Source organism: Phragmites australis, chromosome 8 (assembly GCF_958298935.1).
Source record: "Phragmites australis chromosome 8, lpPhrAust1.1, whole genome shotgun sequence".
NCBI classification, from domain to species: domain Eukaryota; kingdom Viridiplantae; phylum Streptophyta; class Magnoliopsida; order Poales; family Poaceae; genus Phragmites; species Phragmites australis.
Window position 1 is genome coordinate 32,102,433 of NC_084928.1, and position 23,733 is coordinate 32,126,165.

The following is a 23,733-nucleotide window of genomic DNA, read 5'->3' on the forward strand; positions in this document are numbered from 1 at the left end:
CCAATTTTTATTTAGCTCAACAGAACCCAGCCCATTCCGACCTAAGTCAATTTGTTCATCCAACACCATTTATTTTCGCCACAGTAGGGGAATAGCCTAATAGCCCAGAAATAGATCCATGAAGGAGGTCAGTCTAATTATATATAATGACACAAGTTGTAATTCCCATATACCACAAAGGGTAAGAGGAAGATTTACCCTTGAGATGGTCATGAGCTCTCAAGCTCATTCGGTTGTCCATGATTTCATTTCTCTCATACCGTAGTTACCACAACAGCCATATAGCATGATTTTCTTGTTAACCAAGATGATGGCAAATAGGTTGCCCCCGAGGCTAAATGAATTAGTGTCCACAAGTCAAAGTGTGTTCATAAAACGAATGTGCATTCATGAGAATTTCTTATATGTGCAAAATATGATCAAAGAGCTCCACGAGAACAAACAACATGCTCTGTTTGTTAAACTGGACATCTCAAAGGCTTGACTCAATTAATTGGACCTACCTTCTAGAGGTTATGCAGATTCTTGGTTTCGGTTGAAAATGGAGAAACTGAATTGCATCATTATTGGCCACCACATCATCCAAAGTTCTTCTCAATGGGACCCCGAGAAAGGAATTTCGACATGCATGGTGCCTGCGCCAAGGTGGCCCTCTCTCACCAATGCTATTCATCATGGCAATTGATCCGTTGTAGCATATTATTGAATTGGCAGCTCAAAAGAATATTTTGCAACCAATCCTACCACGACCAGCATACTTGAGATGCTCCCTATACGAGGGTGATGATGCCATCTTTGCAAATCCTTGCAAGTCCGACCTTATCACTCTATATGAAATCCTGCAGACCTTTGAGAAGTGCTCGTGTTTGATCACAAAGCTAGCAAAAACTGAAGTTTTTCCCATCAGATACGAACAGATACCTCTGGAGCAGATCCATATTGATTTCGCAGGCAAGATTAGCAGTTTCCCATAAACTTATCTTGGGCTTCCATTGCACACACGTAAATTTAGGAGGGTAGATGTCCAACCTTTCCTAGACAAGCTCAGGGGCCGTCTACCTGGATGGAAAGGAAAATTATTCTCAAGAGCGGGCAGAGAAACTCTAGTTAAATCTGTCCTCTCCTCCCAACTGACATATCATCTGTTTGTTTTTAGTCTACTAAAATGGTTAACTAAGAGGATTGATAGGATTCAGAGATCATTCCTTTGGCGAGGAGATGAACATGAAAATATCAACGGTGGATATTGCTTGCTAAACTGGATCACAGTTTCCTGACCAAAACATCTAGGAGGGCTTGGGGTGTCAGATTTGCAAAGATTTGCCAGAGCACTATGCCTCCTATGGATGTGGCTCCAATGGAATCTATGATCTTGCAAAGATTTGCAAAGAACAGCCAACAATCTTGCAAAGAGGGGATGCCCCCATGATCCAATATGCAAGCTATGTCGAACAGAGAATGAGACCTCAATATATTTGTGCAAAAATCGCTCCTTTACAAAGGAGGTACGAAAGGAAATCACCACATAGCTAAAAACTTGACGGGTCTAGGAGAGCATATGACAATTAAGAGACGGTGGCATTAGGCACGAAAGAAGATCGAATGACAACAACTGCAGGTTTGACGATATAGTCATCTATTTTTAGTAGAATATTTAGAAAGAAAGGAATTGAAGAACCTTAAAAAATGTTCAACTTATAGTGACACAGTTGGCTTACCGAATTAAGGAGGAGGTTGATCAGCGCCGTTTAGCTTTTGTTTTTGTTTCGTAAGGCTGGTGTAGCTGTTGTGTTTTTTCTACCAGTATTGTAGCCCCGTGGTAGAAGGACGGGAGTTGCTCTACATTTGTTTCTTCTAGTGCATACTCTAGCTGAGACTTTTTGTTTTCTTTTCTTTTTTATTCTTCTAATATAAGATCGGCAATACTCTGGTTGTCCCTTTTCGAAAAAAGAAAAAAGTTTCAGCCTTTTACATCATGTGATGCATATAACCCTTAGTTTATTATTACAGTATCTCAGCTCATAGCTTAATATTGAAAGAAAATGAAATGCAAGCGTTTTCTTGGATTCACATAGGCATCGAACTATTTTCGACAAAATAAATCAATATTTTTATGGTATCTCAAATTTCATCTGAAAATCCCAACAGTTTTACACACACCATCAGGGCGTAGAAATTCGAGCTTTTAGAGGCTCAGAGCTCAAAACCTGAAGCTCAAACCTTTTCCTGCCTGACGACCAGTTCACCTCAGTACAACGTTCGTTGTAGCCACAGTGCTGTCGGGTCCTCACAGCCGGAGTTGTCTCGTGCCAGCGGGGTGGTGCGCCTGCCACGGCGGGGTGGGCGCGGCGGCCCAGGAGAACGGCGGCTCTTGCTATAATCTTAAAGGCCACGGCGTGACGGCAGATTGCCACTGCTGCGGCTGGTGTTGGTGGTGGACAGGTTCAGCTGCTGGGCCTGGACGCCGTGGCCGGCTGCTGCGGCGCCCAGCAGCGACCCAGCTGCTGCCCCAGTGGGAATCCTGATGATGCTGCAGCGGCGCTGCTGGCGTCGTCGTCGGGCTGCCGGGGCCGGGCGGCGTACGGCGGCAGCCAATTATTGCCGCCGTTGGGCCAGCGCATGTGCGGCCCTGCTGCAGCGCCTCCACTGCTGCCGATCTGGCCCTGCGCATCGGTCAGGTGCTGCCGGGCCGGTCAGTGCGTCACGAAAAAAGGAAACGAAACGAAAGATCGCAGTTTGCAAGCGTCTTAGCATGCATCGATGCATCTCTTGGAATTTTCAGTGAGGTGTTCACACCGATCGTATGAGTGCCGTACCATCTGGAGCATGTGCAGCGTGTCCCTGCTGCTGGGGCGGTGAACGTGATCGTCAGCTGGGTGGTGCCTCAGCGCGTCGCGGTTCGGCGTGGCCGGAGTCGGCGGAGGTCTGCTGAGGCCGCTCCTGTGAGGGTGACCGGCGCTCGTCGCGTCCTCCTCCGGCAGCTCGAGCTGGTTTTCCGGCATGGAACGTTGTCAGTGTCCGAGGCAGTTCAGTCAGGTGTAGCGGTAGCGGTAGCAATGGGCATAGGCAAAGCCCAGTATGGTTAGTGTACCGTCAGGATCGTCCTCTGCTTGCCCTGCGCGGAGTTGAACGCCTCTTCGGCGATGCTGACGGGATCGCCGCCCCTCTCGCCGCCTGCGCAGCCCAGGCTGAGCTCAAGATCAAGCTCACCATCCCAAGCTACACTCACAATCACAATTTGGATTCAGAACACCTGAAGAGTGGTTCGAGAGTGCGTGGTCAAGAATAAACATCAAGAACATGTCGGGGAGACTCACATTGCGCATGGAGCTCGTTGTCGTACGTCTGGGGCTCAAAGTTGGTCACTGCCTCCTTGCCGTAGCACTTGATGGCAGCCTTGTCATAAGCCCTGATTAGTATGGCAGAAATGAGAAACTGTCACATACTAACAAGCAATTCTGTAACAGTCAATGATGCATCACAGAAATGCAGAGAAGTGCATTGCAGACATACCGGGCAGCCTCCATCTCTGTTTCATACAGGCCAAGGTACACATATCTGCAATGACAAGGAAATCAAGCCAAATTCAGTTCAAACTTTTGCGGTAAAATGCCGGGTTTGGCTTCTTGTTTTGTTTATATGAATCAGCTCGGTAATGTATTAGGATTACTTCTTGCCCATGAGCTGGCCAATCCTGGCCTCCCACTTTCCGCACTTGTGCTGGGTGACTCCCCGGAACCTGGAGCCCCCTCTGACGAAGCCGGCGCCCTGTCGCCGGAGGACCTGGACGAACTCCTCCTTGCTGAAGTATTTCATCTGGCAATGACATGGAAAGAGCAGAATCAAACAGTGGGAAAGATGGAGATGAAACAGAGCAGCTCTTTGTTACACTACTGTTTATGACGTCCTATGATCCAATCAGTGATCACCTTCTTTATCTCATCCTTGTAATCGTCCAGGGTGAAGTTGATGTCTGCATTCACACCGCGGAACTTGATTGCAGCTTGGTCATAGGCCCTGGAAAAGGTTCAGAGAACAAGGGGATTCAGATAAAAAATCATCCGCGTAACCACATTTCCTTCAGACTTCAGTCTCTCTTGGTTTGTGCACAACTGTGCTAACCTTGCAGCAGCCTGCGCTGTATCAAATCCACCTAGAAAAATAAAATAAATAAATAAAATGCAATTTTTTTTTACCATGATTAAAGGTCCAGAAATCACAGTAAGTTTTAAGTGTTTGATATGGGCAGGAACTCACCCAGGTACACTTGCTTTCGACAGTCCCTGCGAATCAGAGCACACACACAAGAGAGAAATGAATATCAAATGGAGATTGCACACATAACTTGCGAAGCTTGTTGTGGGCTGTATGACTCTATCTGCATCCGAGGCTCCGAGCAAAGGGAAGCGTACAGGTGACTGACCAGATGTGGGACTCCCACCGGCCAGTGCGGCGGTAGAAGGTGACGCCGCGGTACTGCGAGCTCCGGGACCGCGGGCCCCGCCGGCTCTTCCTCGACGCCGGGCGGGCCCACGGGTCAGCCGCCCCCGCGTCGGACGCGTTGCACTGCTCCATTGCCTGAGGCGCCACCGGCGCCGCCGCCACCGCCACCGTCGCCGGGAAGAACTGCTGGGTGACGGCGGCCGGCCGGCTGGGCACCCCGGGCACCGGGAAGCCAAAGATCATCCCGAAGCCTTCCTCCAGCCGGTGAACCTGCAGCTCCTCCTCCGCCGACGGCGCGCCGTTGTCTCCGCGCACGGCTCGTGCAATGCCGTCGACGCCGCGGAAGGATCTCTTGGTGGCCGCCATGGCCGTGCACGGATACACACACGGTGTGTTCTTGGCTCTTGGCTTCCTAGTTCTATGTGATGGAATGCATCATTGGAACTTTTCCTTTTTATGCAGCTACGTGATATGATACCAGCTGATCTTCTCTCTCTATGTGTGTGTGCGCGCGCGCGCTGTTGCCCTTCCTTGCGCTCTGATAAAGAATCTGCAGGTATCAAGGCAAATGAAAAAAGATTTCTGAGCAGGCTATCACTACATGTCATGCGTCTTCTTTTTATGGCGTTGGAAGGAGAGAAGAGAACGTCAGGCTCAGGCCATCCAAAAGGCAGAGGCCCTTCGCTCCTCTTGGATGCATTGTTTTAATCATTATTTTTTATTATAATGTATTTATAAAATTTATTGAATTTATAATATTATAAAAGAATTTTTAAGGTAAATCTACATATGATTTTAACATATCTAAACTAAATATTTCGAAAGCTATTATTAATAAAAAAATTAAAAAATTGATCAAATCTTTTTAAAAATAACATGTATTTAGAATAGGAGGGAGTAATTTCTTCGTGCCTTTAGGCTTGTCACCTAACCACCATCCATCCTTTCTCTGTCTGTTCATGGTGCACTAGTCCATCAACCTGGGCTAGAAATTTAGAAGATAATTGAATTAGGATTTGAAAAGGTATATAAGATTTATGGACGTATTCTAATATGAAGTCCAACCTCAGTGAAATTTTTTGCTCTCTCACTTAAAATTCATTCGAATATTTTGCACTTATCCGTTTTGCACTTTGCAGTTGCACTGAAAGCCCTGTACTTTTCTTATTCTTGAGTTCCAAAGATGCCATTAGACGATGAACTATTAATGTCATTCTCATCTGAAAAACTGATATCTATACTTTGATGTATAACAGGGGTCACCGTTAAAAAAGTTTGATTGCACATCTATTTTTGAGCCAGAAATAGAAGCTAGTCACTTGGCTTGTTCTGGTTAAGACAGTTTTAAGCTTTGTTTGTGATGATTTGATGTAATAAATTAGAGCAGTGGTACACATACTAAGCTTTTGTTTAAAAAAACGCTACAAACAGAACTCTCAACCGCTATATTTATTCGAGAGGAAGCTAAGGCAAATCAGGATTTAATCACAATCTGCCACATCATCATTTGTAAAGCAGTTGTAAGAAAAAATTAAATACATATACCATTTCCCAATTAATTAATGGCTGTGTAGAAGTAAAATCAGGGTTCAAAAATTCGTTGAAAACCTGTTGATATTTGCGAAAACCGGTTAATTCGGTCCGCACCGAATTATGAATTTGACCGGTTTTTGAATTTGAATTAAAAAATTCAAAAACATTATAATTTTTTTAAAAAAATACTAGAGACGATTCTAAGACCATATCATTTGCATCATATTTCATGGAGAGTAAGTTTGGGAAAAAAAAGAAAAACATGCTTTAAAAAGTGTGCAACTTATTTAGTAGGGTTCATGTTAAGGAGAATATTAACATGCACACATATATTTTGTGTGTGTAGGGTGTACCTTAAGAGGATCTATAAAATTAGTTTAACTTCATTTAGAGTTTTATTAATTTATCCATGATTTTTACAAAGTTCACAAGCATAAAGTGAACATGTTAAGAAACAACACTGTAATTAATATTTTCATGTCTACCATTATTTTTACTACATAAAGCATAGTATAAGTAAACTAATAAAAGTGGTTTCACTAATTTTGGAAGTGTGATGGATTAGTTATGAATTAATTTATTTGCAACACATTTACACAATCCTACATTACAATAACTATTTCATGAGTTCATGTATTTTTAAAAGATATAGGATCATGTAAGAAGACTAAAAAAATTGGTTTCATGATTTTTTTTATTAGCAAAAATTAAGTATGCATTTAACTAGGTTTTGGCAAATAAATTTCCTCACAAAAAATATTCAACCTTTTATGATTATAAATAATTTTATCATGTAGATAATGCTACAAAGGAAAAAAAAAATTGTTTCACTTGATTTGGAACTCAGGTGAATTAGTTATGGATTTTACAAGGTTGAACTAATTTTATGGTTTTTCTTGAACTTTACTGAAAATTGATAAAACCGAACGGTTTTTGATGAACACCGACAAAATCGAGCTATTAATTGATGAAATCGTCTGATTACTAAATGCCTAATTGGGTCAGTTTTTTCTACGATCAAACCAATTTGACCAAGTGAATTTGGTCGAATTTCAATCGATTTTTCCGAATATCAGGAACTCGATGACCTCTGCATTTCGAGGTTTAAACAAATTTTTGAACCTTGGATAAAATATAACTCACATTTATATGGAGCTAAGACCTTCCATCCTATTTGACATGTGTGATTTAAAAGATGCAGGCGGATTACTCTTCCTCTCTGCTAGACAATGTGACTTCTTCGTTGGAATATCCACACCATCCACTTTGTGCCTACTTTTATTCTACCAACATCTCGTTCTCTACCCTCGTGTCTCTTCGGAGCTTGCCTATCAAAAATAATTTTGTTGCCTCTCACCTATGATGCTACAATGGGAATATAATGTGTTTGTCACCTATGAAATCTTTGTTCTTTCTGTTAATCTCTTTCAAGACGTGATCTTCTAAGCTATGTGCTGTTATAGATCTAGATATGCATGTAGAGTGTGAGTATGCGTATGTTGAGTGAGGAGTATGTATTCCTATATGAATCTATGTTGCCTCTCTACCTAATAGAGAGGTATAAAAAAACATCTCATTCTCTCTATCGGCACTGGCTCTGCTACATGCCGTTTCCCATGCTTCCATGCTTGTGTGCTTGGAGTCGAACTGTGCGTATAGTCCTCGGTCATCAGCAAACTTTCGTTGTGACGTCGCTACTCACTCTCTCCTGAGCACAGCTGAGACCCTTCCAGGAGGCACATCTCTCAACAAATATGCTCCTTCCGAGAATGCCTCCACATCTATCTTGTGAGTCATGACTGTAGATATACCTCTATGTTAAGATATTTTCTTTATTAAATTATTGAGGAAATTTCTAGTTATAGTGGTATACCAACGTCTCGTTCTCTCCAACGGCACTTACTGTACTCCATTGCCATTCACCGTGCTTGTGTGCTTAGAGTCAAACTATGTGTCTAGTCATCTTGTCATTAGCAAACTTTTGTTGTGTCATCACTATGGGCTACTTCCTTAGCACACAGCCAGCAACGGATCCAACAGGAACACTTAAGAACCCCTACAATTTTTGATATAGAAGAGGAAAAAGAAAAGAAGGGAAGAAGGAAGAAGAAAAGAAAAAAGAGAAGATGAAGGAGGAAAAAGAAGTTGACCCCTCTCGATTTTAGCTTCGAATCCACCTCTAAGCGCAACCAATACTCATTCATAGGGCAATGTTTTCAACTTTTCATGCTCCTCCTAGCTAGTGCCTCCACCTCTATCCTGTGAGCTATGACTCTGATGCACCCTTGTGTTAGGATGTTTTCTTTTTTAAATCAATGTGAAATTTTATAGTTTTTTTGGGATAATGTGGAGCTTTCTAGCGTTTTTACCACTTGGGGCTTCTACAGTATAATCGATTACCTTAGTCGTAATTTTGCTACAATTCGACCTGACCTATATAAGATACACAATAGATGTATATAATATAACTTGTTGCTTCTGTGATAGTGTATTTGACAAACTTTAATTCATGTGGCACTATGGCTATAAAGACTGCCTGCCTGTTGCGCCATGTGTCAATGCGTGCATGCGGCGGCCTTAATGCTGGGGTCCATCTGTCGGTGGAGTTATCTCTTTATATTACCAGTGTTGAAGTATGGCTATCCTCTATCTCCATAAAAAAAGAAGTATGACTATCTATATTGTCTGCGTTTCAGGGTCTTGAACAGTATTTAAACATGCCAAACAAGTACTCGGACTTGTTTGTTTCAACTTGATTGTATGTTTCGGAAAATCGATTATGAGAATCAAAAGGTGTCTTTGCTTTTAGAACCCATAAGTTGGTTTCGAGCTACTTTTAGGGTTACAAGGGATGATGGGCTGAGGTTGTCACTAGCGATATTGCATATATTATACACTTCCTTCACAAGAGCTAATCTGTAGTTGGTCTTTTCAAAGTCTCAATCCATAGTCAACTTTTCGAAAGCCACAATCTATAGAACCAGCTTTTCCAAAGACGCAACCTAGAATCCACCTTTTGAAAGCCACAATCATGGATCGGCTTTTCTAAAAGCCAAAGCTCAGACAAACATACCCTAACAGTAAGAACAAGAACATAAGTTGATTTGTTTTGTTCAGAGAAAAAAAGGCAATTGGTTTAGACATTCCTTTTCCGTTTTAATGTTTGCCGTTGTGATTGGGATGTGGCTGCAGCTAGGATATGTTGATTGCAGAAAGTTTCATGGGAGATGATCTCATGTCGTTGCATTAGTCTAGCTGGTTGTTGCAGCACTAAGGAATCGTCATTTTTGCTTCTGTGTTTCTTTGGGCAGTGTTAGCAAGCACTCTTATTGGATGCTCGGAATGATAGATGGTTGGTGTGATTTCTCTGAAAACACAATTTATTTGTAGAAAAATCAAGCCTTTGGCATCATGCGTGGGTCAGAAAAGTCTCTTCGGAGTTCATAGAACCATGGAATTGAAAACGCAACCAGATTGATAAGTAAGTGTGACGTAGTACACAAATCTAGCACGGTGTTTTTAAAAGCAAAGAAAAATAAACATGATTCTTCTGGCAGGATAAATCTTCCCCGAAAAAACCAAACAGGCTCCATGTAACAAAGATGCAGTACATAAATTGCAAGAGAGAGAGAGAGTAAAATAAGAGTAGCTTGTATTTATTATTATGTGAGATGGTGATGCCAAGGCGAAGGGGCTTTTATCGTGCTAGATCTCCAAGCAGTGCTGTCCATCATGAACAGCTGGGAAGGGTAGAGAATCAAATGCGAGCAAGCGGAGTATTTCCATAAGAGGCCAATCCACGAGTACCTTGTAGGTCCTTGTTCCTCCTTTTCTTGCCTCCCCTCCTGTGCTCTATCTCCTCTATCTGTCTTCCCTTGAGGCGACTGGCAGGGTACGCCGCTGCTGTCCTCATTCACTGCTCATCAATCGCGCCTCTTTCTTGCTCCCAGAGCAGCAGAAACCATCACTTCAGTCCCATTTCAGTTCGGCTCCCCTTGCCATGCTACCTACAACTTAGATCCAGCAAAACCATGGAAAGAAGCAATGAGATCGTCCCTTCAACGTGATATCTCAGCAGAAAATGCTGGAAATCGCAGTCTCTGTTGCTGTCCTTTGACGTCCAGTGGAAGAACTACAGCCATCAAGATAATCGGATTCACAAGATTACGAGCATCTTCTCTGTTTAAAGTAAAACAATGTTCACAAGATCATCGGATTCACGACATTGCGTATTTGAATGTGTATGTCAGGTTTCAAGAAGAAATGTTGTACTGTTAACTTGGACGGTTCTGCCAGGCCTAAGTAACCTATTCTGGATTTCTGGTACTTATTTTAGTAGGATTTTGTAGGATCTGAATCTTCAGATCTTCCATACCAATCAGATCCTACCTCTCGAACTTGAACATCGCAAGGACCAAGGAGGTAACAGTTGTCAGGCCCTTAATACGGACAGCAGCATGCTTTTATGTTCCCTGCCATGAGATGTGCAAGTGTGTGTGCAAGGAAGGAATCAAATGCTACGAGAGGAGGAGCTCCCCGGAAGTAGCCAATGCAATGGTACGAAGCTCCTTTATTTGTCCACCAAACCCAATGTTCCACAGGGGTGCATTTGGAACAAAGTTAAGTCTGATACTGTTTGATTTTGACAGTGATGGTACCTGATTTGAGAGATGCAAACGTTGTTCCAAAGTCTTGAGTTACAAAGAATGTTCAACTCCACAGCACCTTTCAACCGTGAACAGAAATTACGAAAATCTGAAATGACATTAAGTATTAAAATCGGTTGATTCAAGTAGATACTGATCTAATATTAAAATCATTGGTTTAGATTAACTGAATCATAGGAACTGTTTCATTTGCACAGGTTAGAGCGAATTCTTCCAGGAACTGGTTAAGAAAACAAAGTAAAAGGCTCATGACATGTAAAGCAAATCAATTATGAAGTCATATGCCCCGTGCCCAAAGCAAAATCATACATCGATCCAACAACAGATTTTACAGGAACCTCTTTCTGAAGTCTGAAGCAATCACATTATAATGAAGAAGCATTATCTACAGAAGGAGGCATGTTTGAACTTTTACAACACATATGAACTAAGCCAGGTCCTACTTGATCAGTAACTAAGAAGGCCTCAAATACTTTTATCGGCATCATTGTGTCCTGTAATGGAGTTGACACCAAATGATGAAATTCAGAAAGTGATACATTCTTCCTATTGCCACTCTACTCTTGGAGGTATCCCTTTTAATGGAAGGAGACATAAAGCCTACTTAGCATTTTTCAAACTGCACTGGATCTTGGAACCCGCATTTTCCTCTTTCTAGGAATTCATTGGAGCTTTCACGTGGTGTGTTGGACAGACATCTTTCAGCAAAATAGTTTGAGGGCCTGACATGCAATTGCAACCACCAAGCACGAGTACTATGTTTACACCAAAGGAAAACAAAATGGTCACAGAAAACAGAGAAATACCTTAAGTGCTTTTGAAAATTCCTAACCCTATGCTTTACTTTGTGGGCCACAACAACAAGTTCACAATTTCTTCTTCCAAGTCGAATGAGAAGGTTTGATTGGTGCGTGGAAGGGGAGATAAAAACATAAAAGTTGATAACCGAATTTATAAGAACAGTCTCCATAGCCACGAGAATTTCAATTGCGCTGTCAGGAAGGATATGTACTAAAACCTGCAGTTGCTCGCCTACCTCATTTTTTTTTTATACCTTTCACTTTCAAAGCTCATGACATATCTAGTTTTCAGGGCGTTCTCTAGCGAGCCTGACGTCTCCTATGTTCATTCCCCAGTTGTGTCACTCTGCAAAACTAGTTGAATGAAATTTTAGTTATGCTGTCAATCCTATAGTGCTCATGAAACGACCAAGCATTTAGCTAAGTGCTGTGGATTTGCTATCAACCTGGAACTAGACACACGTTAATGAAGATGGTGCATACAGCAATCAATATGACTTGCGGAAAGTACCAGATTACACTGCAGCAGCACTATGCACTTTGAATCAGTTACAGAGTACAATAAACATGCCAAATGAGAACATGTTTCTCAACTTTTCAGATCCACTCATGCTGCTAAACATCCTAAAGGGCATCAACAGAGCGACGTGGTCAAGAAAAAGTGAGAACTAGCACAATGAACAACAGTCAGGGAGGGCCACAAATACATGGGAATATGTTTCTCATGACTATGTATAACCAAAGTGAAAATGCTAGTACATCACAGGAGCATCAATATATCCACAAAAGCTAGAATTTTACTGGCAAGGAACATTGAAATTCCGAAACATAAATACATTGACTACTGGATGTATTGTTATGCAGTTATGCTAACGGCACAAGCCAAGGCCCAATGGACTCGATTGGTCCTAGCTGTCCTCCACTGAAAATTCTAGCTGCATACACAGAAAACAGCGCAGCTCACTGCTAGAACTGCATAATCTCTTTTTTCTCAGCTCAATCTAGAACTGCATAATATCTCTTTTTCTTTCTCAGCGCCGCCAATTCCAGAGCCTATGGTTTACGCTATACAAGTGGAGGTAGCTACCTCAAATCACCACCATCTCGCAGCGAGTACGGAAACCAACGCCTCAAGGATCAGATTATCACAACAAAATCCTAGCGATCTAGCGTCAAATAAAACGCCACCACACTGATCAAATAACGATATTTCACCGAAAAAGTTCCGCGCACAAATGGGGAAGATCAGGCGATGAAAGAGAAGAGCAAAAGGCACCTGCACCAGAGGAAGGCGAGGCGAAATCCACGCTAGCCATCGTCGCTGGGGCTGCATCCACCGCCCGTACTCGGCCTGGTCGTGGCGCCGGAGCATCGCCGCCGCCGCCGAAGCAATCGCAGACTCGCCGAGCAGTTTCAAATGAGAAACCAAAAAAAAACAAAAAAACAAAAACAAAAACGCAGCTAACCCCAACGGATACAGCCCATTACGCGGCCATCTCCGGCCCAATGGGCCTCCATTTGTCCCGCCCAATGGGCCTACCAGCTTCATTCTCCGGCTTCTCTAGTGGAAGACGACGAAGACGTCAGAGACGGAGGGAGGGGGGGGGGGGCACCTGCGCTGCGACTGCGATGGAAGCCGGAGGCAGCTGCAGCGGCCGAGTAGGAGGAGCGGAGGCGGCGGAGGAGTATCAGGTGATGAGCGAGGTGCACCTGGGCTGCCCGCCGGGATTCTCGGGCCTCCACGTCTCCCGCTTCACCTTCTCCTCACGGCCGCTAGGTATCAGCCGCCCATTCCCCCCGCGCGCATTTCATCATACACCTTATTTGCACTGCTTCTTAGGTGCCAGCCGTGATGAGATTACTGGGAAGGGCATGGACCGTCCTGAGCTTTGATTCGGCACTTTCAGGGCCATGTGGGGTTTGCGACGGCGATGGCAGCAGCAAGAGCGAGCTGGTCGCGGCGACGAGCGGTTCTTGTAAGTGCGTGGGGAGTGGCTGTGTCGTGCATTAGTTGGTCGTGGACTCATAGTGTAGAGGTTGGTTTTCTGTATGTGTGGATTGAACTTCTCGTTGTGGTGACATGATTGTTGGCTCCGTTGGGAAGGTGGTTTGCCTGATGCTGTTGCCGTGGATGAAGATGGAGATCTCGTTCTCGACCGGAGGAAAAGAAAGAAAGATGGTAAGGAATTGCTAGTTGCTACATATTGTTTTGATGTAATTGGTGAGCTGTTCATTTAAGCCCTCTTGGCCTGCAGTTCGAAGTGACTACCATGTGCTCACCATTCAGCACGGTGTCACCAGCTCGCTCAAGAGCGTTGGGCTTCAGGTTGGAGAATTTCAGTGGTGCTTTTCGAATTTCATTTTATCTCTCTTTCATTTGTGATTCGTTGTCGGTGCTTGTTTGCAGGTTTGGAAAGCGGCCTTGTTATTAACTGACTTTGTGTTGCACAAAAGCTTCACATCTTCCGACTTTGATGGTGTTACTGCCATAGAGATTGGAGCCGGAACAGGTGATTGATGATTCCATATGAAATTAGTGGATAGGGGTTCCTAGTACGATGGTACTTTGCTTTATCTATTACTTATAGAAACAGTCTATATAAGGCTAATACATGATTTGTTCCTAACTCCACAATGTTTTGCCAGGTTTGGTAGGGTTGATACAAGCTCGAGTTGCTAGAAGAATTTTCATTACAGGTACTTGGGCCTTCTTTCGATTCCAATTTGGCAGAATGTCTTGCTTTAACTTTTACTTGTTCAATGAATTACATGTTCCACGTCAACCCAACAAGCATAGTTTCATCCTTCTGTCTGAAAAATATAGTCGATTGAGTGGACAAACTATATATCAAAAGTTGGTTGAAATCAAAACTTCAACACATGTGGCACCACATATATCAAAATTGATCTGACTATATAACTAAGTTGCAGGATATGATTCCAATTATGTTCCTTCTTACTCAATTTCATTCACAAAACTCAGGCACTGTTTAGCTGACTGAATGTTTCATTTTTATTGCCATGTTTTGGAAGATTTAACTCCTATGTACTATCAAAATCGAGATTGCAAAATTTTGCAATCCCAAAATGTGTCATTGACATGTGGGCCATGGACCCACATGTCATTGGCACATTCAGGGGATTTTCCAAAATTGCAATGGCATAGGAGGAATTCTCCCCAAAATGAATAAATTATCTGATTAGTACTTATTGATGTCCTAACTCCTAAACTTAGCCAGGACATATATATCTGAATGTTGGATTGGCATAACACTTGCAACTTGATAATATTCATAACTTGTGCATACTATGAATCTATGATATAATTTGGAATATTCGATGTTTCTTTTGGCACTTATCTATCTTCAGTTCTTACAAAATTATTCACCATGGGAATGAACAGATAGAGGAGTTGATATCTTGGATAACTGCTTGGCTAATGTCCGTCTCAACTCTAGTATGCTAAAGTTTGACAAAGCTAACTTCTGTGTACGGGAACTGGACTGGAAAATGTCATGGCCTCCACCTGTGGGTACATGTGATCCATCTGATCCAAGGTTTTTTTTTCTGCACAAATTGATCCCACTTTAACATTTGTTTATGATGCATTAATACAGTGATGTGTAAGCAGTATATTCAAGTAGAAAATGGAGGTGAAGATCATGTGTTTCTTTACCACTTCCTGTTAATAAACAAAAAGTTGCACACATGTGTGTGCATGCATTGTATTTGTCATAGGGTAGAACCCAAGACATGAGTGTAAGTTAGAGGTCGCTAGCATCATCGAGCAGGCGGTTGAATAGATGTAAAACGGTGACAAAAGCAACAGGCAAACATGGACCAGTGTCCATGAGGGAGAGTGACATGGGTGTTTATGCAGTTTCAGGTAATCAGGTGTACATGAAGACACCTACTCCTGTCTGTATGCCTCCCACTCCCCACTTTGTAGTTGAAGGGAGCTTCTAAATGGGGGTGGGGGGGGGGGGGACCTGGGGCCTGGGGGACATGTTGATTTTTGATAGTCTGAGTTGGAAGATAACTAGAGTAACCCCGGTGGAGAGATAAAGACATGGGCAGAAGCATCCTTGCCAAAGATGGTCATGATCCGGTGGGTTGACCAGTTAGGTGGTCCCTTGTGTATGAAGTACAAACACCTTCATTGACTACAAGGGAGAACCTGATATGCTTCTCATGGACTCCTCGCTGGGGTCTTCTAGGGGTCTGGGAATTTTTTTCCTGAGGAGTCTCCGAAGTCGAAGGCACTAGTAGGCATCGTCCCCAAGAGTTGGAGGTGCCCTGAGTTGGAGGCACTTGTAGGACTTAACAGGATTGTGATGACGAGTGAGGTTCCACACATCCATTCAGAGTTCAGAGCTAGGCACCGTTGCACTCTTGGGCAAGGGAGAAGGTCTAACGTTGTCCACTCAATAGAGTTTGTGTGCACAGATGTTAGACGGAGTATTCCAACTCTTACATATAATCTTGCTTTTGCGTGTTTTTTGGTAAATGTTTCTTCAGCACTGGACTCAAGTTACATGTTTTCTAATGCAGTTTAAGGTACTTTTGGTCTGCAAGTGAAATTGAAGAGGCTGAGAAAGCAACAATCCTGTTCGCAGCAGATGTAATTTACAGTGATGATCTTACTGATTTGTTCTTTGACACAGTGAAGAAATTGATGTCCAGTGGTGCTAAGAAGGTATCATCATATTCAGCATCCCCTATTCTTTTCTAAGAAGTTGAGCTAAGGTGCTTCCCCAAACTGAAGAATTAAGATTCTTCTTTGTATTTCGTAGGTGTTATACTTGGCCCTGGAGAAGAGATATAACTTCAGTCTGGACGAACTAGACGTTGTGGCCAATGGTTACGCGCACTTCAGAAGTTTCTTCACGGTTCAATATGGTAAATTGTTCACATAACATTCTGCTCGGCTAACCAAACAATTGCTGTCAAAGCTATCTAAACCTTCCCAATTCATTTGTTGCAGAATGCGGTCATCGGGACGGTACATCGAAACCCGGTTTTGTTGGAAAGCAGATAGACCTTGCAGAGATTCCTCAATATATCAGAGAATATGAGAGGGGCAAGGATTTAGAGTTGTGGAGGATTATGTACACTCTAGACCAAAAACAGCAGTAACCTCTGCAAAATTCGGAAACCTAGTTTGAGGTCAGTTTTGCACTCAAGCAATATGGATCGCTATTATTGTTGGCAGCACCCTTCAGTATTGGCATGCAGGCAGCTCGTCCGCGTTCGCTCCACATCAAAAGCAGAACCAGTAGACGATCCCCGCCACGATGGCCCAGAAGAGCGCGACGGAGAAGACGACCTGCACCAGAAAAGAAAAGCACCGAAGCGGTTCTGTGGGCACTGGTCAGCTCCCAACATTATCGCGCGCTGCAAACTGAGACGGATGGACCATGACATGCGTACCGTGCAAGACGTGCCGCTGGCGGCGGCGCCGGGCCAGGGCTCGACCGGCGCCGCCGCGGCGTCGACGGCGGCACCTCGACGCGCACCGTACGAGATGTGTCGGAGTCGGATGAGCTGCCGCTCGGCCTCGGGAACAGCGCTGGGTTGTACAACATCGGCGGCACTCGGCAGCGGGTGGCAGTGGCGCGCCGGCGGACAGTGGCAGTGAGCCAGTGATGATGCATCGCGCCATGCGTGTGGTCCTCGTTTTGGAGTTGGGAGTCCGGCTCTGATTGCGCCTGCCGGCTAACGTAAAACACACGAGTACGCACGCGCGCGACATATCGGCGGCGGCGGCGGGTGTGCCCGCCGCGGCCGTCGCCGGCGCCGGTCACGGCATGCGCGCGCGGCAGAGAGCACCGGAACCTATACGTGCAAGATGCAAGACGCGCCGCGCCGCGACTTGATCGTGTTTGCTTGCCGGCTCGCGGTAGCCAAGTGCTCTGGGCCGTTGCGTGCCCCGCGGGATTACAAAACGAAAGGGAGTCGATTTTCGCACCGTCTGATCCTCTCGATCGTCGATCTGTAAACTTTCTTCTTCTCTCTAATCACAAATGAAGTAGCTAAGATTGGAAAGTAGTTTTGACGACACGTGATCGATTTTGGCTTGCACAGAGCTATCAGGTTTACCTATTTGTTCAAGCAACTAAAATAAAATATATTAAACTAAAATCTCAGGCGACTGGTAACTACTGGAGTAGCAAATCTATTAAAATAAGCGTACATTTGCAAATGTGACTGCACCAGAAAGGCCACGACCAGCGTTCTTGGTTCTTGACTTGAACGAACTGTCATCCCCAGCCGCTAGCTCCCACGTTAGGCCATTGCGACGCGCTCCAGCTCACCATATGATCATGCGAACATGATAATCAGGACGAACGCAATGATAATCAGGCGAGCCCAATGCTGAGCCAAACCTGATAATTTGTTGTGCTGTCGTGATAACCTGCTGACTTCGTCAACTTTTAAGTTGTATTATGGTGTAATTGTATGCGTGTGTATGATGGTGTAATTGTATGACGGTGTAATTGTTTGGGTGTATGGTGGTGTAATTGTATGTGTGTCTACGAGTTATATCAGTGTCTTTTAAAAAAAGATAAAAAATTATCTGGTCGTCTCATCTGTAGTAACAAACATCGAGGAAAACCCGGAATGAGGAAAGGGAACTTTGCCAAATTGGCAGCCGGCCCACCTGAGCCCAGCCCACGAGCACCGTCATGCTTGACACGGCCACACTGAGCGAGCTGCACGCGCAATGGTGCTAGGTGGAGGGACACCTAATTCGCATGCGCTCGCAGCACAGCGCGCGAACCACCTCGATAGCTCCTTCTCTTTTCATCTTTGGAATTTTTTCCTCCATGTATTTTCTTTTTTAAAAAAGTTTGCATAAGAAAATTGACTCAAAAAGTTTTGAGAAAAAGTTTGCCTCAGAAAAGTTTTACTCAAAAGGTTTTAAAAAAGATTTGCATGAGAAAAGTTTTGCTCAAAAAGTTAACAAGAAAAGTCTACTCAGAAAAGTTTTTTTTTAAAAAATATGTGAACCCCATGCTACAGTCGTCCACAAGTTAAGCTCCAGCGGTCACGTGTGGAATAAGATTTCTGTAGCTGGAGGCAGGATCAGGGGCCCTCTTTCTCTGTGTTACGTGATGGCCTGGTCAGTACTACTGGGTCCATAATGATCCACGAGCTGGGCTGGGTTGTGGCCCAGGGAAGGAAAAACAAGAGGTGGTACAGAGCAACAGCATGGATTGACGTATCAAGAGGCTACTCTCAGTGATCCTCTCTCTCTCTCTCTAAAAAAGAAGATAGGCTATTAGTGATGTCTTAGTGCTGAGAATCTGGAAGATATACTAAAAATTGATGATTCAGACTTTCAGAGCAAGGCAAGTTATCTCAGTGGTCAGAGGTGGATATTTCGCAGCCGTGCAAGCCTGCAAATTGTTGAGCAGTTCGATTTCTCAACAGTTTTCTGGTAGATGATGTCCTACGATCAGAAGCAATAATGTATGGATGTACCTAGGTTTCTAAGAGACTTCTGAACTCTGACAGGAGCCGGACTGTATATGGACAAAAGCTTCACCATCCCATGGGTTGCCAATTTGGAAATTACAACAACTTCAGATGTAAGCTGCAACTGCTCTATTTGAAAAAAAACCCAGATATTTTCTTCATGATTTGTTACACTACAGAGGAATAATTTCATTCATGGCTTGCATCCTAGAAGTTTTCATACAGTTTGTCTAGATTTTTGTTTGCGCACAATGATGAATGACGCATCAATGTCATTATCATTTTGGTTAGCTTTAGACGAGGGCCCCACTATACTAATATCCGATTAGAGACATGTTCCTTTAACAATGAACATAAAGGATAAAAGGTGAAGATACCTTGGTGCTTTGTTCTTTCCCAGTCTGGAGTACTCTGCCAGTCTCTCAGCTGCACTTTGCTCATCCATTGGGAACTGGGACTGTGTTCAAGCTTGTCACTTTGATGATCTGAAGCTTTTTACATAATTTCAGCTGCTCATGAGATCGCAGTATTTTGTACTCTTTCTCTTTCTGTTCTAATTATTTAATATACATTTTCAGATAAATAATCTAGTACTTGGTTTTATGCATATGCCTCTTATACTATCATATACTACTAGCTGAGTCCTAGTCCAAGGCGTACAGGCACAGCCGACACAGTGGAGTGCCTTGGCAGAGAACCTGTTGCCAAAGAGTGCAGCATCTGGTGCCATTGCCAACCGCACATGCAGGATCCTTGCAGAAATTGGAGCCGGCACAAGTGGTTTCAGGCTAGAGTCTTGTCATAACAAGTTAACAGCACAGCCCAGTAATCTATCTCACTCAGCTCGGTTGAGTAGACAGGGGTAGGATTCCTTTCTTGCCGCTGGGTCTAATCCCAAGCTCTTTCAAAGACAATCAAGCATGCTTAGATATTTTTGAAATTAGCATCATACCAAACCTTAAGTTAACCCCTTTGATTTGGCTTACGGTCGGATCCAATTCTTCTGTAAGAGGGGACAGTATTTTTTAGATGCGGCACAGTAATTTTTATGGGAGGATACTGTAGCAATGGTGCGGTCCAAAAGAGTATCGCTGACGTTTTAACGGTATATTAAAGGTGATACGTTTTAGAGGTAGTTATAGAGATGATTATATTACGTTTACGTTTATATATTTTTGAATAATATATTATTCAAGAATGACTACTATTTATATTGATTGATAAATATGTTATTTGTTTGTGGAACTCTTTATTTATATTATGATGTCATTCTAAATTGATCTTTGATCACGTATCATTGTAATAATTCATAAGACCAGCACATATATTGATTAATGATCAAGTTTTACGGATTATAGGTATAGAGATATCAGATCAATAATATAGATATTTATATTGGAGAACATGATATTAGATAGATCTACATTGAGATACTACTGGAATTGTTATTTATAATGTGCCATCAATTATTATCTCAGATGGTGTACTTGTAGAATCCTTATACATAAGATCATCATTGATTCTCAAAAAGTGTAGTGATATATTTTAGGGCTGTCAAACGCTATTTCATAATTAGGTAGTTTTTCAGGTTTGTTATGAAACATGTCATAGGGTGTAAGCGATTAAGATAAAATTTATCCTTCCTTAATAACGAGAGAGATATTTTTAGATCACTCGAGATAGTTGGATTGAGAAAGTGTATGATCATGCCAATATGATTAAAGAGTTAATCATGATGAATTCACTACTTGATTGAGTGAATGAGCGAGCTATCACAAAGGTGACACATATCTTACTTTAAGCTTGACTGGTATCGCGAGGTGAAGAGATCGGTGTGTGTATATCAAGGTTCAGCTGATATGATCTTTGTGTATACTTAGGAGTCAACATGTCCTGCTAGAGACCGCTATGGATTTTGGTTTAGAAACTGTTTCCGAGTCGTAGCTGTTTGTACATGAACCTAATAGGTCATGCACTTAATAAGTTGGAATAAAATATACGAATTGAATTCATATATGGGTTCGATTGGATTATAAACTATGAGGTGTTAGAGTTCTAAAGAGCTTCCAATGTGGGAGCCCATTAGCGAGCCTATATAAGGAGGAGCGTGGTGTAGGGCGTGGAGAGGTGAGCCACTCTGAAACCCTAGCCGCAACCCTCTACATGATCTCCCAAAACTCTAGCTGCTCGCGCGGTGCTAGACATCGGTGCTTGGCGATCTTGCCCAGTACGTGTAATGCGACGAACCATTCAAATAGTATTCCAATTAATCATTAGGATGATCATTGACTTAATTATGACCACAATAATTAATCGAAATATCATCATTATAGTCCAGACACGTGTTTTGTGTCTAAGATCGTAATACATGCATTTCCAACATATAGCATCACAACAAAGCTTAAGAAATAATGAGTAATTAAATTATATTACAAATTCCTAAGCATTTAACCATTCACAACAATTTACATCAAAAGGAAGCTAGGAAGATAAAGAACAAATTACCTCCTAACTAAAATAGAAACTACGCAGCAAACGATTAACACTTATCAACACCAAAAGCTAGGTGAAGCCATATGCCCTTAGGCTCCACACAAAATCACGCTACACGAGTAATCTGCATTACTCTTTCCTGCCACCTACATCGGCGGGCGTGAAGTAGCCAAACAGGAACTCCTCCTCATCGGTAGAACCTGAAAGAGCAATGTGAGTACGAAGATACTCACAAGACTTAATCCATATTGGGTATATATAATAACCCAACTTGAAGGATTATGCATTTAGGTCATTAGCAAGGAGTATGCCACAATGTTAAGTAAATTCGCATGCGTAAGAAACCTTAACATATATGTGTGAGCACCTAATCTTAACCACATCTACATTTCTACTCTATAACTATTAACTTGCATATAAACGTAAATGGAACCATTTCATAAACATAACTATAAAATAAACCATCTCAAACCCATCTCATCCCACTATACAACACATCCCACATTCGCAACTCTACGACTGCTGTAAATGGATAGAAGCATGCTCATGACTGAGAGCTCGGCAATTCGAATTGTTTTTACACCCTGCAGAGGATACAACTTTACTCACACGATTGGAGGACTATACGACTCGAGTGATCACATAGGCCAATCTAAGGGGGTACTCGTGCCAACCTTTCCCAATTAGCTCCAACCATTTGAATCAGGCATCGCTCGGTGCGGAACCCATTTAGGTTAACTTTTGGAGCAACCACAAGTGTCTCTACAAGTATGCCCTTTCACACCGTCGGTATGTAAGCCTAAATAATCACAGGTACAGGGGTATTTGGCTTATCTTACCATTAGATCAATATGTAGTTAGTACAAAAAGTGCTAGAGTCAACTGCAACACTGGACGATGATTAAATGATGAAAACGGTCTATGGCATCCGGGTTCCTCTTCCGAACTACACCGAGGAACTCCTCATGTGTAGAGGATACCCCTAACACCGCCTATATCTCGCCTCATTCTTACATCTCAAACAACCCACATCATTATCATTGTGTTTGTAACCAACAAGTAGGCCCTAAGCTCGCGAACAATTGTGGCGCCATCGCTCGAATTCTACCTGAGATCTATGTATTGCTAAGTATTTTGAATAACTCTTAGGTTAGACATCAACAATGTTATTAAGACTATAAAAATATGGATAATCAATAACTCATGGTAGAAGTAATGTAATTCCTTAACATAGGTTCTATCCACTAAAACCTGACAATGGACTCACTACTCATGCAAATATACATAAAGCATAATTTATCAAATTATACAATACGAGATTCAAAGTAGTAGGTTGAGTATGCTTAGATGCTTGCCTTGTTGCTCTGGTGATTGCTTGATGCTCCTAGCGCAACACTCATAGAATTCTGGTAGATTAGAGTCGCCTTCATTACCTTGGACCGTCGATGTAACGCTCTGTAAACGAATCTAGAATGCATGCATAAACAAATGAACAATGGAAAAAAAATGCAAATAATGCATGATTGAAAATTAATAGAGCGTCGTGGTTCGAAAATATTTATAAAATACCACCAAATGATAAAGGTTCTAAAGTTTAAAACCCCGAACAAGATAACCTAAGTACACATAACCTTGCATGGTTGGCGGTCAGATCGACGTGAAGGTGGCTGTTGGAGGGTGAAATCCTCAAGCGGGGATCCGGAGGGACCCCCTTTGAGATTCGGCTGGGGGATGATTCTGAATCCACTTCGTAGGTGAAATAAATAGGAGTAAATGAGATGCAGGTGGAGGTGGAATGATCGGATGCAGGAAGGAGTAAATGCTCAGGAGATTTTTAGACAGGTTCGGACCGCACTGAGCGTAACACCCTACTCCTGCTATAAATGCTTTGAGAGTGTCTCTCGGAGGATCTGTTGCGTTACAAGAATATTTGTCTAAGTCTAGAGCTTCGTGCTCCTTGTTCTTTGGGACTCGTTGATGTGTTACGTGCTTCTGTGTTCGTCAAGGCTCCTAGACTTGTCCCCTGATGTCCCTCTTCTCTCCGGGGAGCCTGCCCCGCTTATATACCCATCGGGGCGGTAGCGTGCCCAGAAAGGATGGTGCGAGTTTCAAGGCGCTATAAATGGAAAGCAACCATCATGGGTTGCTGCGCGAGGTGACAGGGAGGGTTGAAAATGTGCCCCCGTCCGGTCTTGTTTGTCATCATGCCGCTTTTCAACGGGCGCCGTGGGGAGGGCCCACCGGGCAGCTCGACGTGCCCGTGCATTAAATATCCCCACGCCTCCCTGCTAGGTCGTGGCAAGGACTGACAGCAAGCG

General features: G+C 43.1%; 2 protein-coding genes across 4 annotated transcripts; one reads left to right on the top strand and one right to left on the bottom strand.

Moving 5' to 3' along the window:
* Positions 1-2,444: 2,444 nt before the first annotated feature.
* Positions 2,445-5,028, bottom strand: LOC133927747 (APETALA2-like protein 4). The gene is made up of 10 exons (XM_062374155.1): positions 4,424-5,028; positions 4,258-4,283; positions 4,123-4,153; positions 3,930-4,017; positions 3,671-3,816; positions 3,514-3,558; positions 3,318-3,409; positions 3,092-3,219; positions 2,817-2,987; positions 2,445-2,681 (listed from the first exon to the last, which is right to left on the bottom strand). Exons 1-10 carry the CDS (start codon positions 4,807-4,809, stop codon positions 2,445-2,447), a joined length of 1,350 nt encoding a protein of 449 aa, XP_062230139.1. The 5' UTR covers positions 4,810-5,028.
* An 8,014-nt stretch (positions 5,029-13,042) lies between these two features.
* On the top strand, positions 13,043-17,473 carry LOC133927087 (uncharacterized). 3 transcript variants are annotated; one of them, XM_062373376.1, is made up of 11 exons: positions 13,043-13,220; positions 13,351-13,419; positions 13,548-13,622; positions 13,699-13,769; positions 13,851-13,953; positions 14,090-14,140; positions 14,847-15,000; positions 15,995-16,139; positions 16,237-16,342; positions 16,428-16,609; positions 16,679-17,473. In XM_062373376.1, the coding sequence occupies exons 1-10, from the start codon at positions 13,073-13,075 to the stop codon at positions 16,577-16,579; spliced, it is 1,074 nt and encodes a 357-aa protein (XP_062229360.1). In that variant the 5' UTR covers positions 13,043-13,072; the 3' UTR covers positions 16,580-16,609; positions 16,679-17,473. The 3 variants fall into 3 exon arrangements, with proteins under 3 accessions (XP_062229360.1, XP_062229359.1, XP_062229361.1); XM_062373375.1 differs by lacking the exon at positions 16,679-17,473 and having other exon boundaries at positions 16,428-16,657; XM_062373377.1 differs by lacking the exon at positions 16,679-17,473 and having other exon boundaries at positions 13,085-13,220; positions 13,284-13,419; positions 16,428-16,657.
* The last annotated feature ends 6,260 nt before the right edge of the window (positions 17,474-23,733 follow it).

Bases quoted from the DNA above. Each gene is read 5' to 3' on its own strand.
- LOC133927747 (XM_062374155.1), bottom strand. From the start codon at position 4,809: ATGGCGGCCACCAAGAGATCCTTCCGCGGCGTCGACGGCATTGCACGA. The intron at 4,284-4,423 runs GTCAGTCACCTG...TCTGATTCGCAG, and splicing joins CGGTGGGAGTCCCACATCTG to GGACTGTCGAAAGCAAGTGT. The intron at 4,154-4,257 runs GTGAGTTCCTGC...TTATTTTTCTAG, and splicing joins TCGAAAGCAAGTGTACCTGG to GTGGATTTGATACAGCGCAG.
- LOC133927087 (XM_062373376.1), top strand. From the start codon at position 13,073: ATGGAAGCCGGAGGCAGCTGCAGCGGCCGAGTAGGAGGAGCGGAGGCG. The intron at 16,140-16,236 runs GTATCATCATAT...TGTATTTCGTAG, and splicing joins TGTCCAGTGGTGCTAAGAAG to GTGTTATACTTGGCCCTGGA. The intron at 16,343-16,427 runs GTAAATTGTTCA...CATTTGTTGCAG, and splicing joins TTTCTTCACGGTTCAATATG to AATGCGGTCATCGGGACGGT.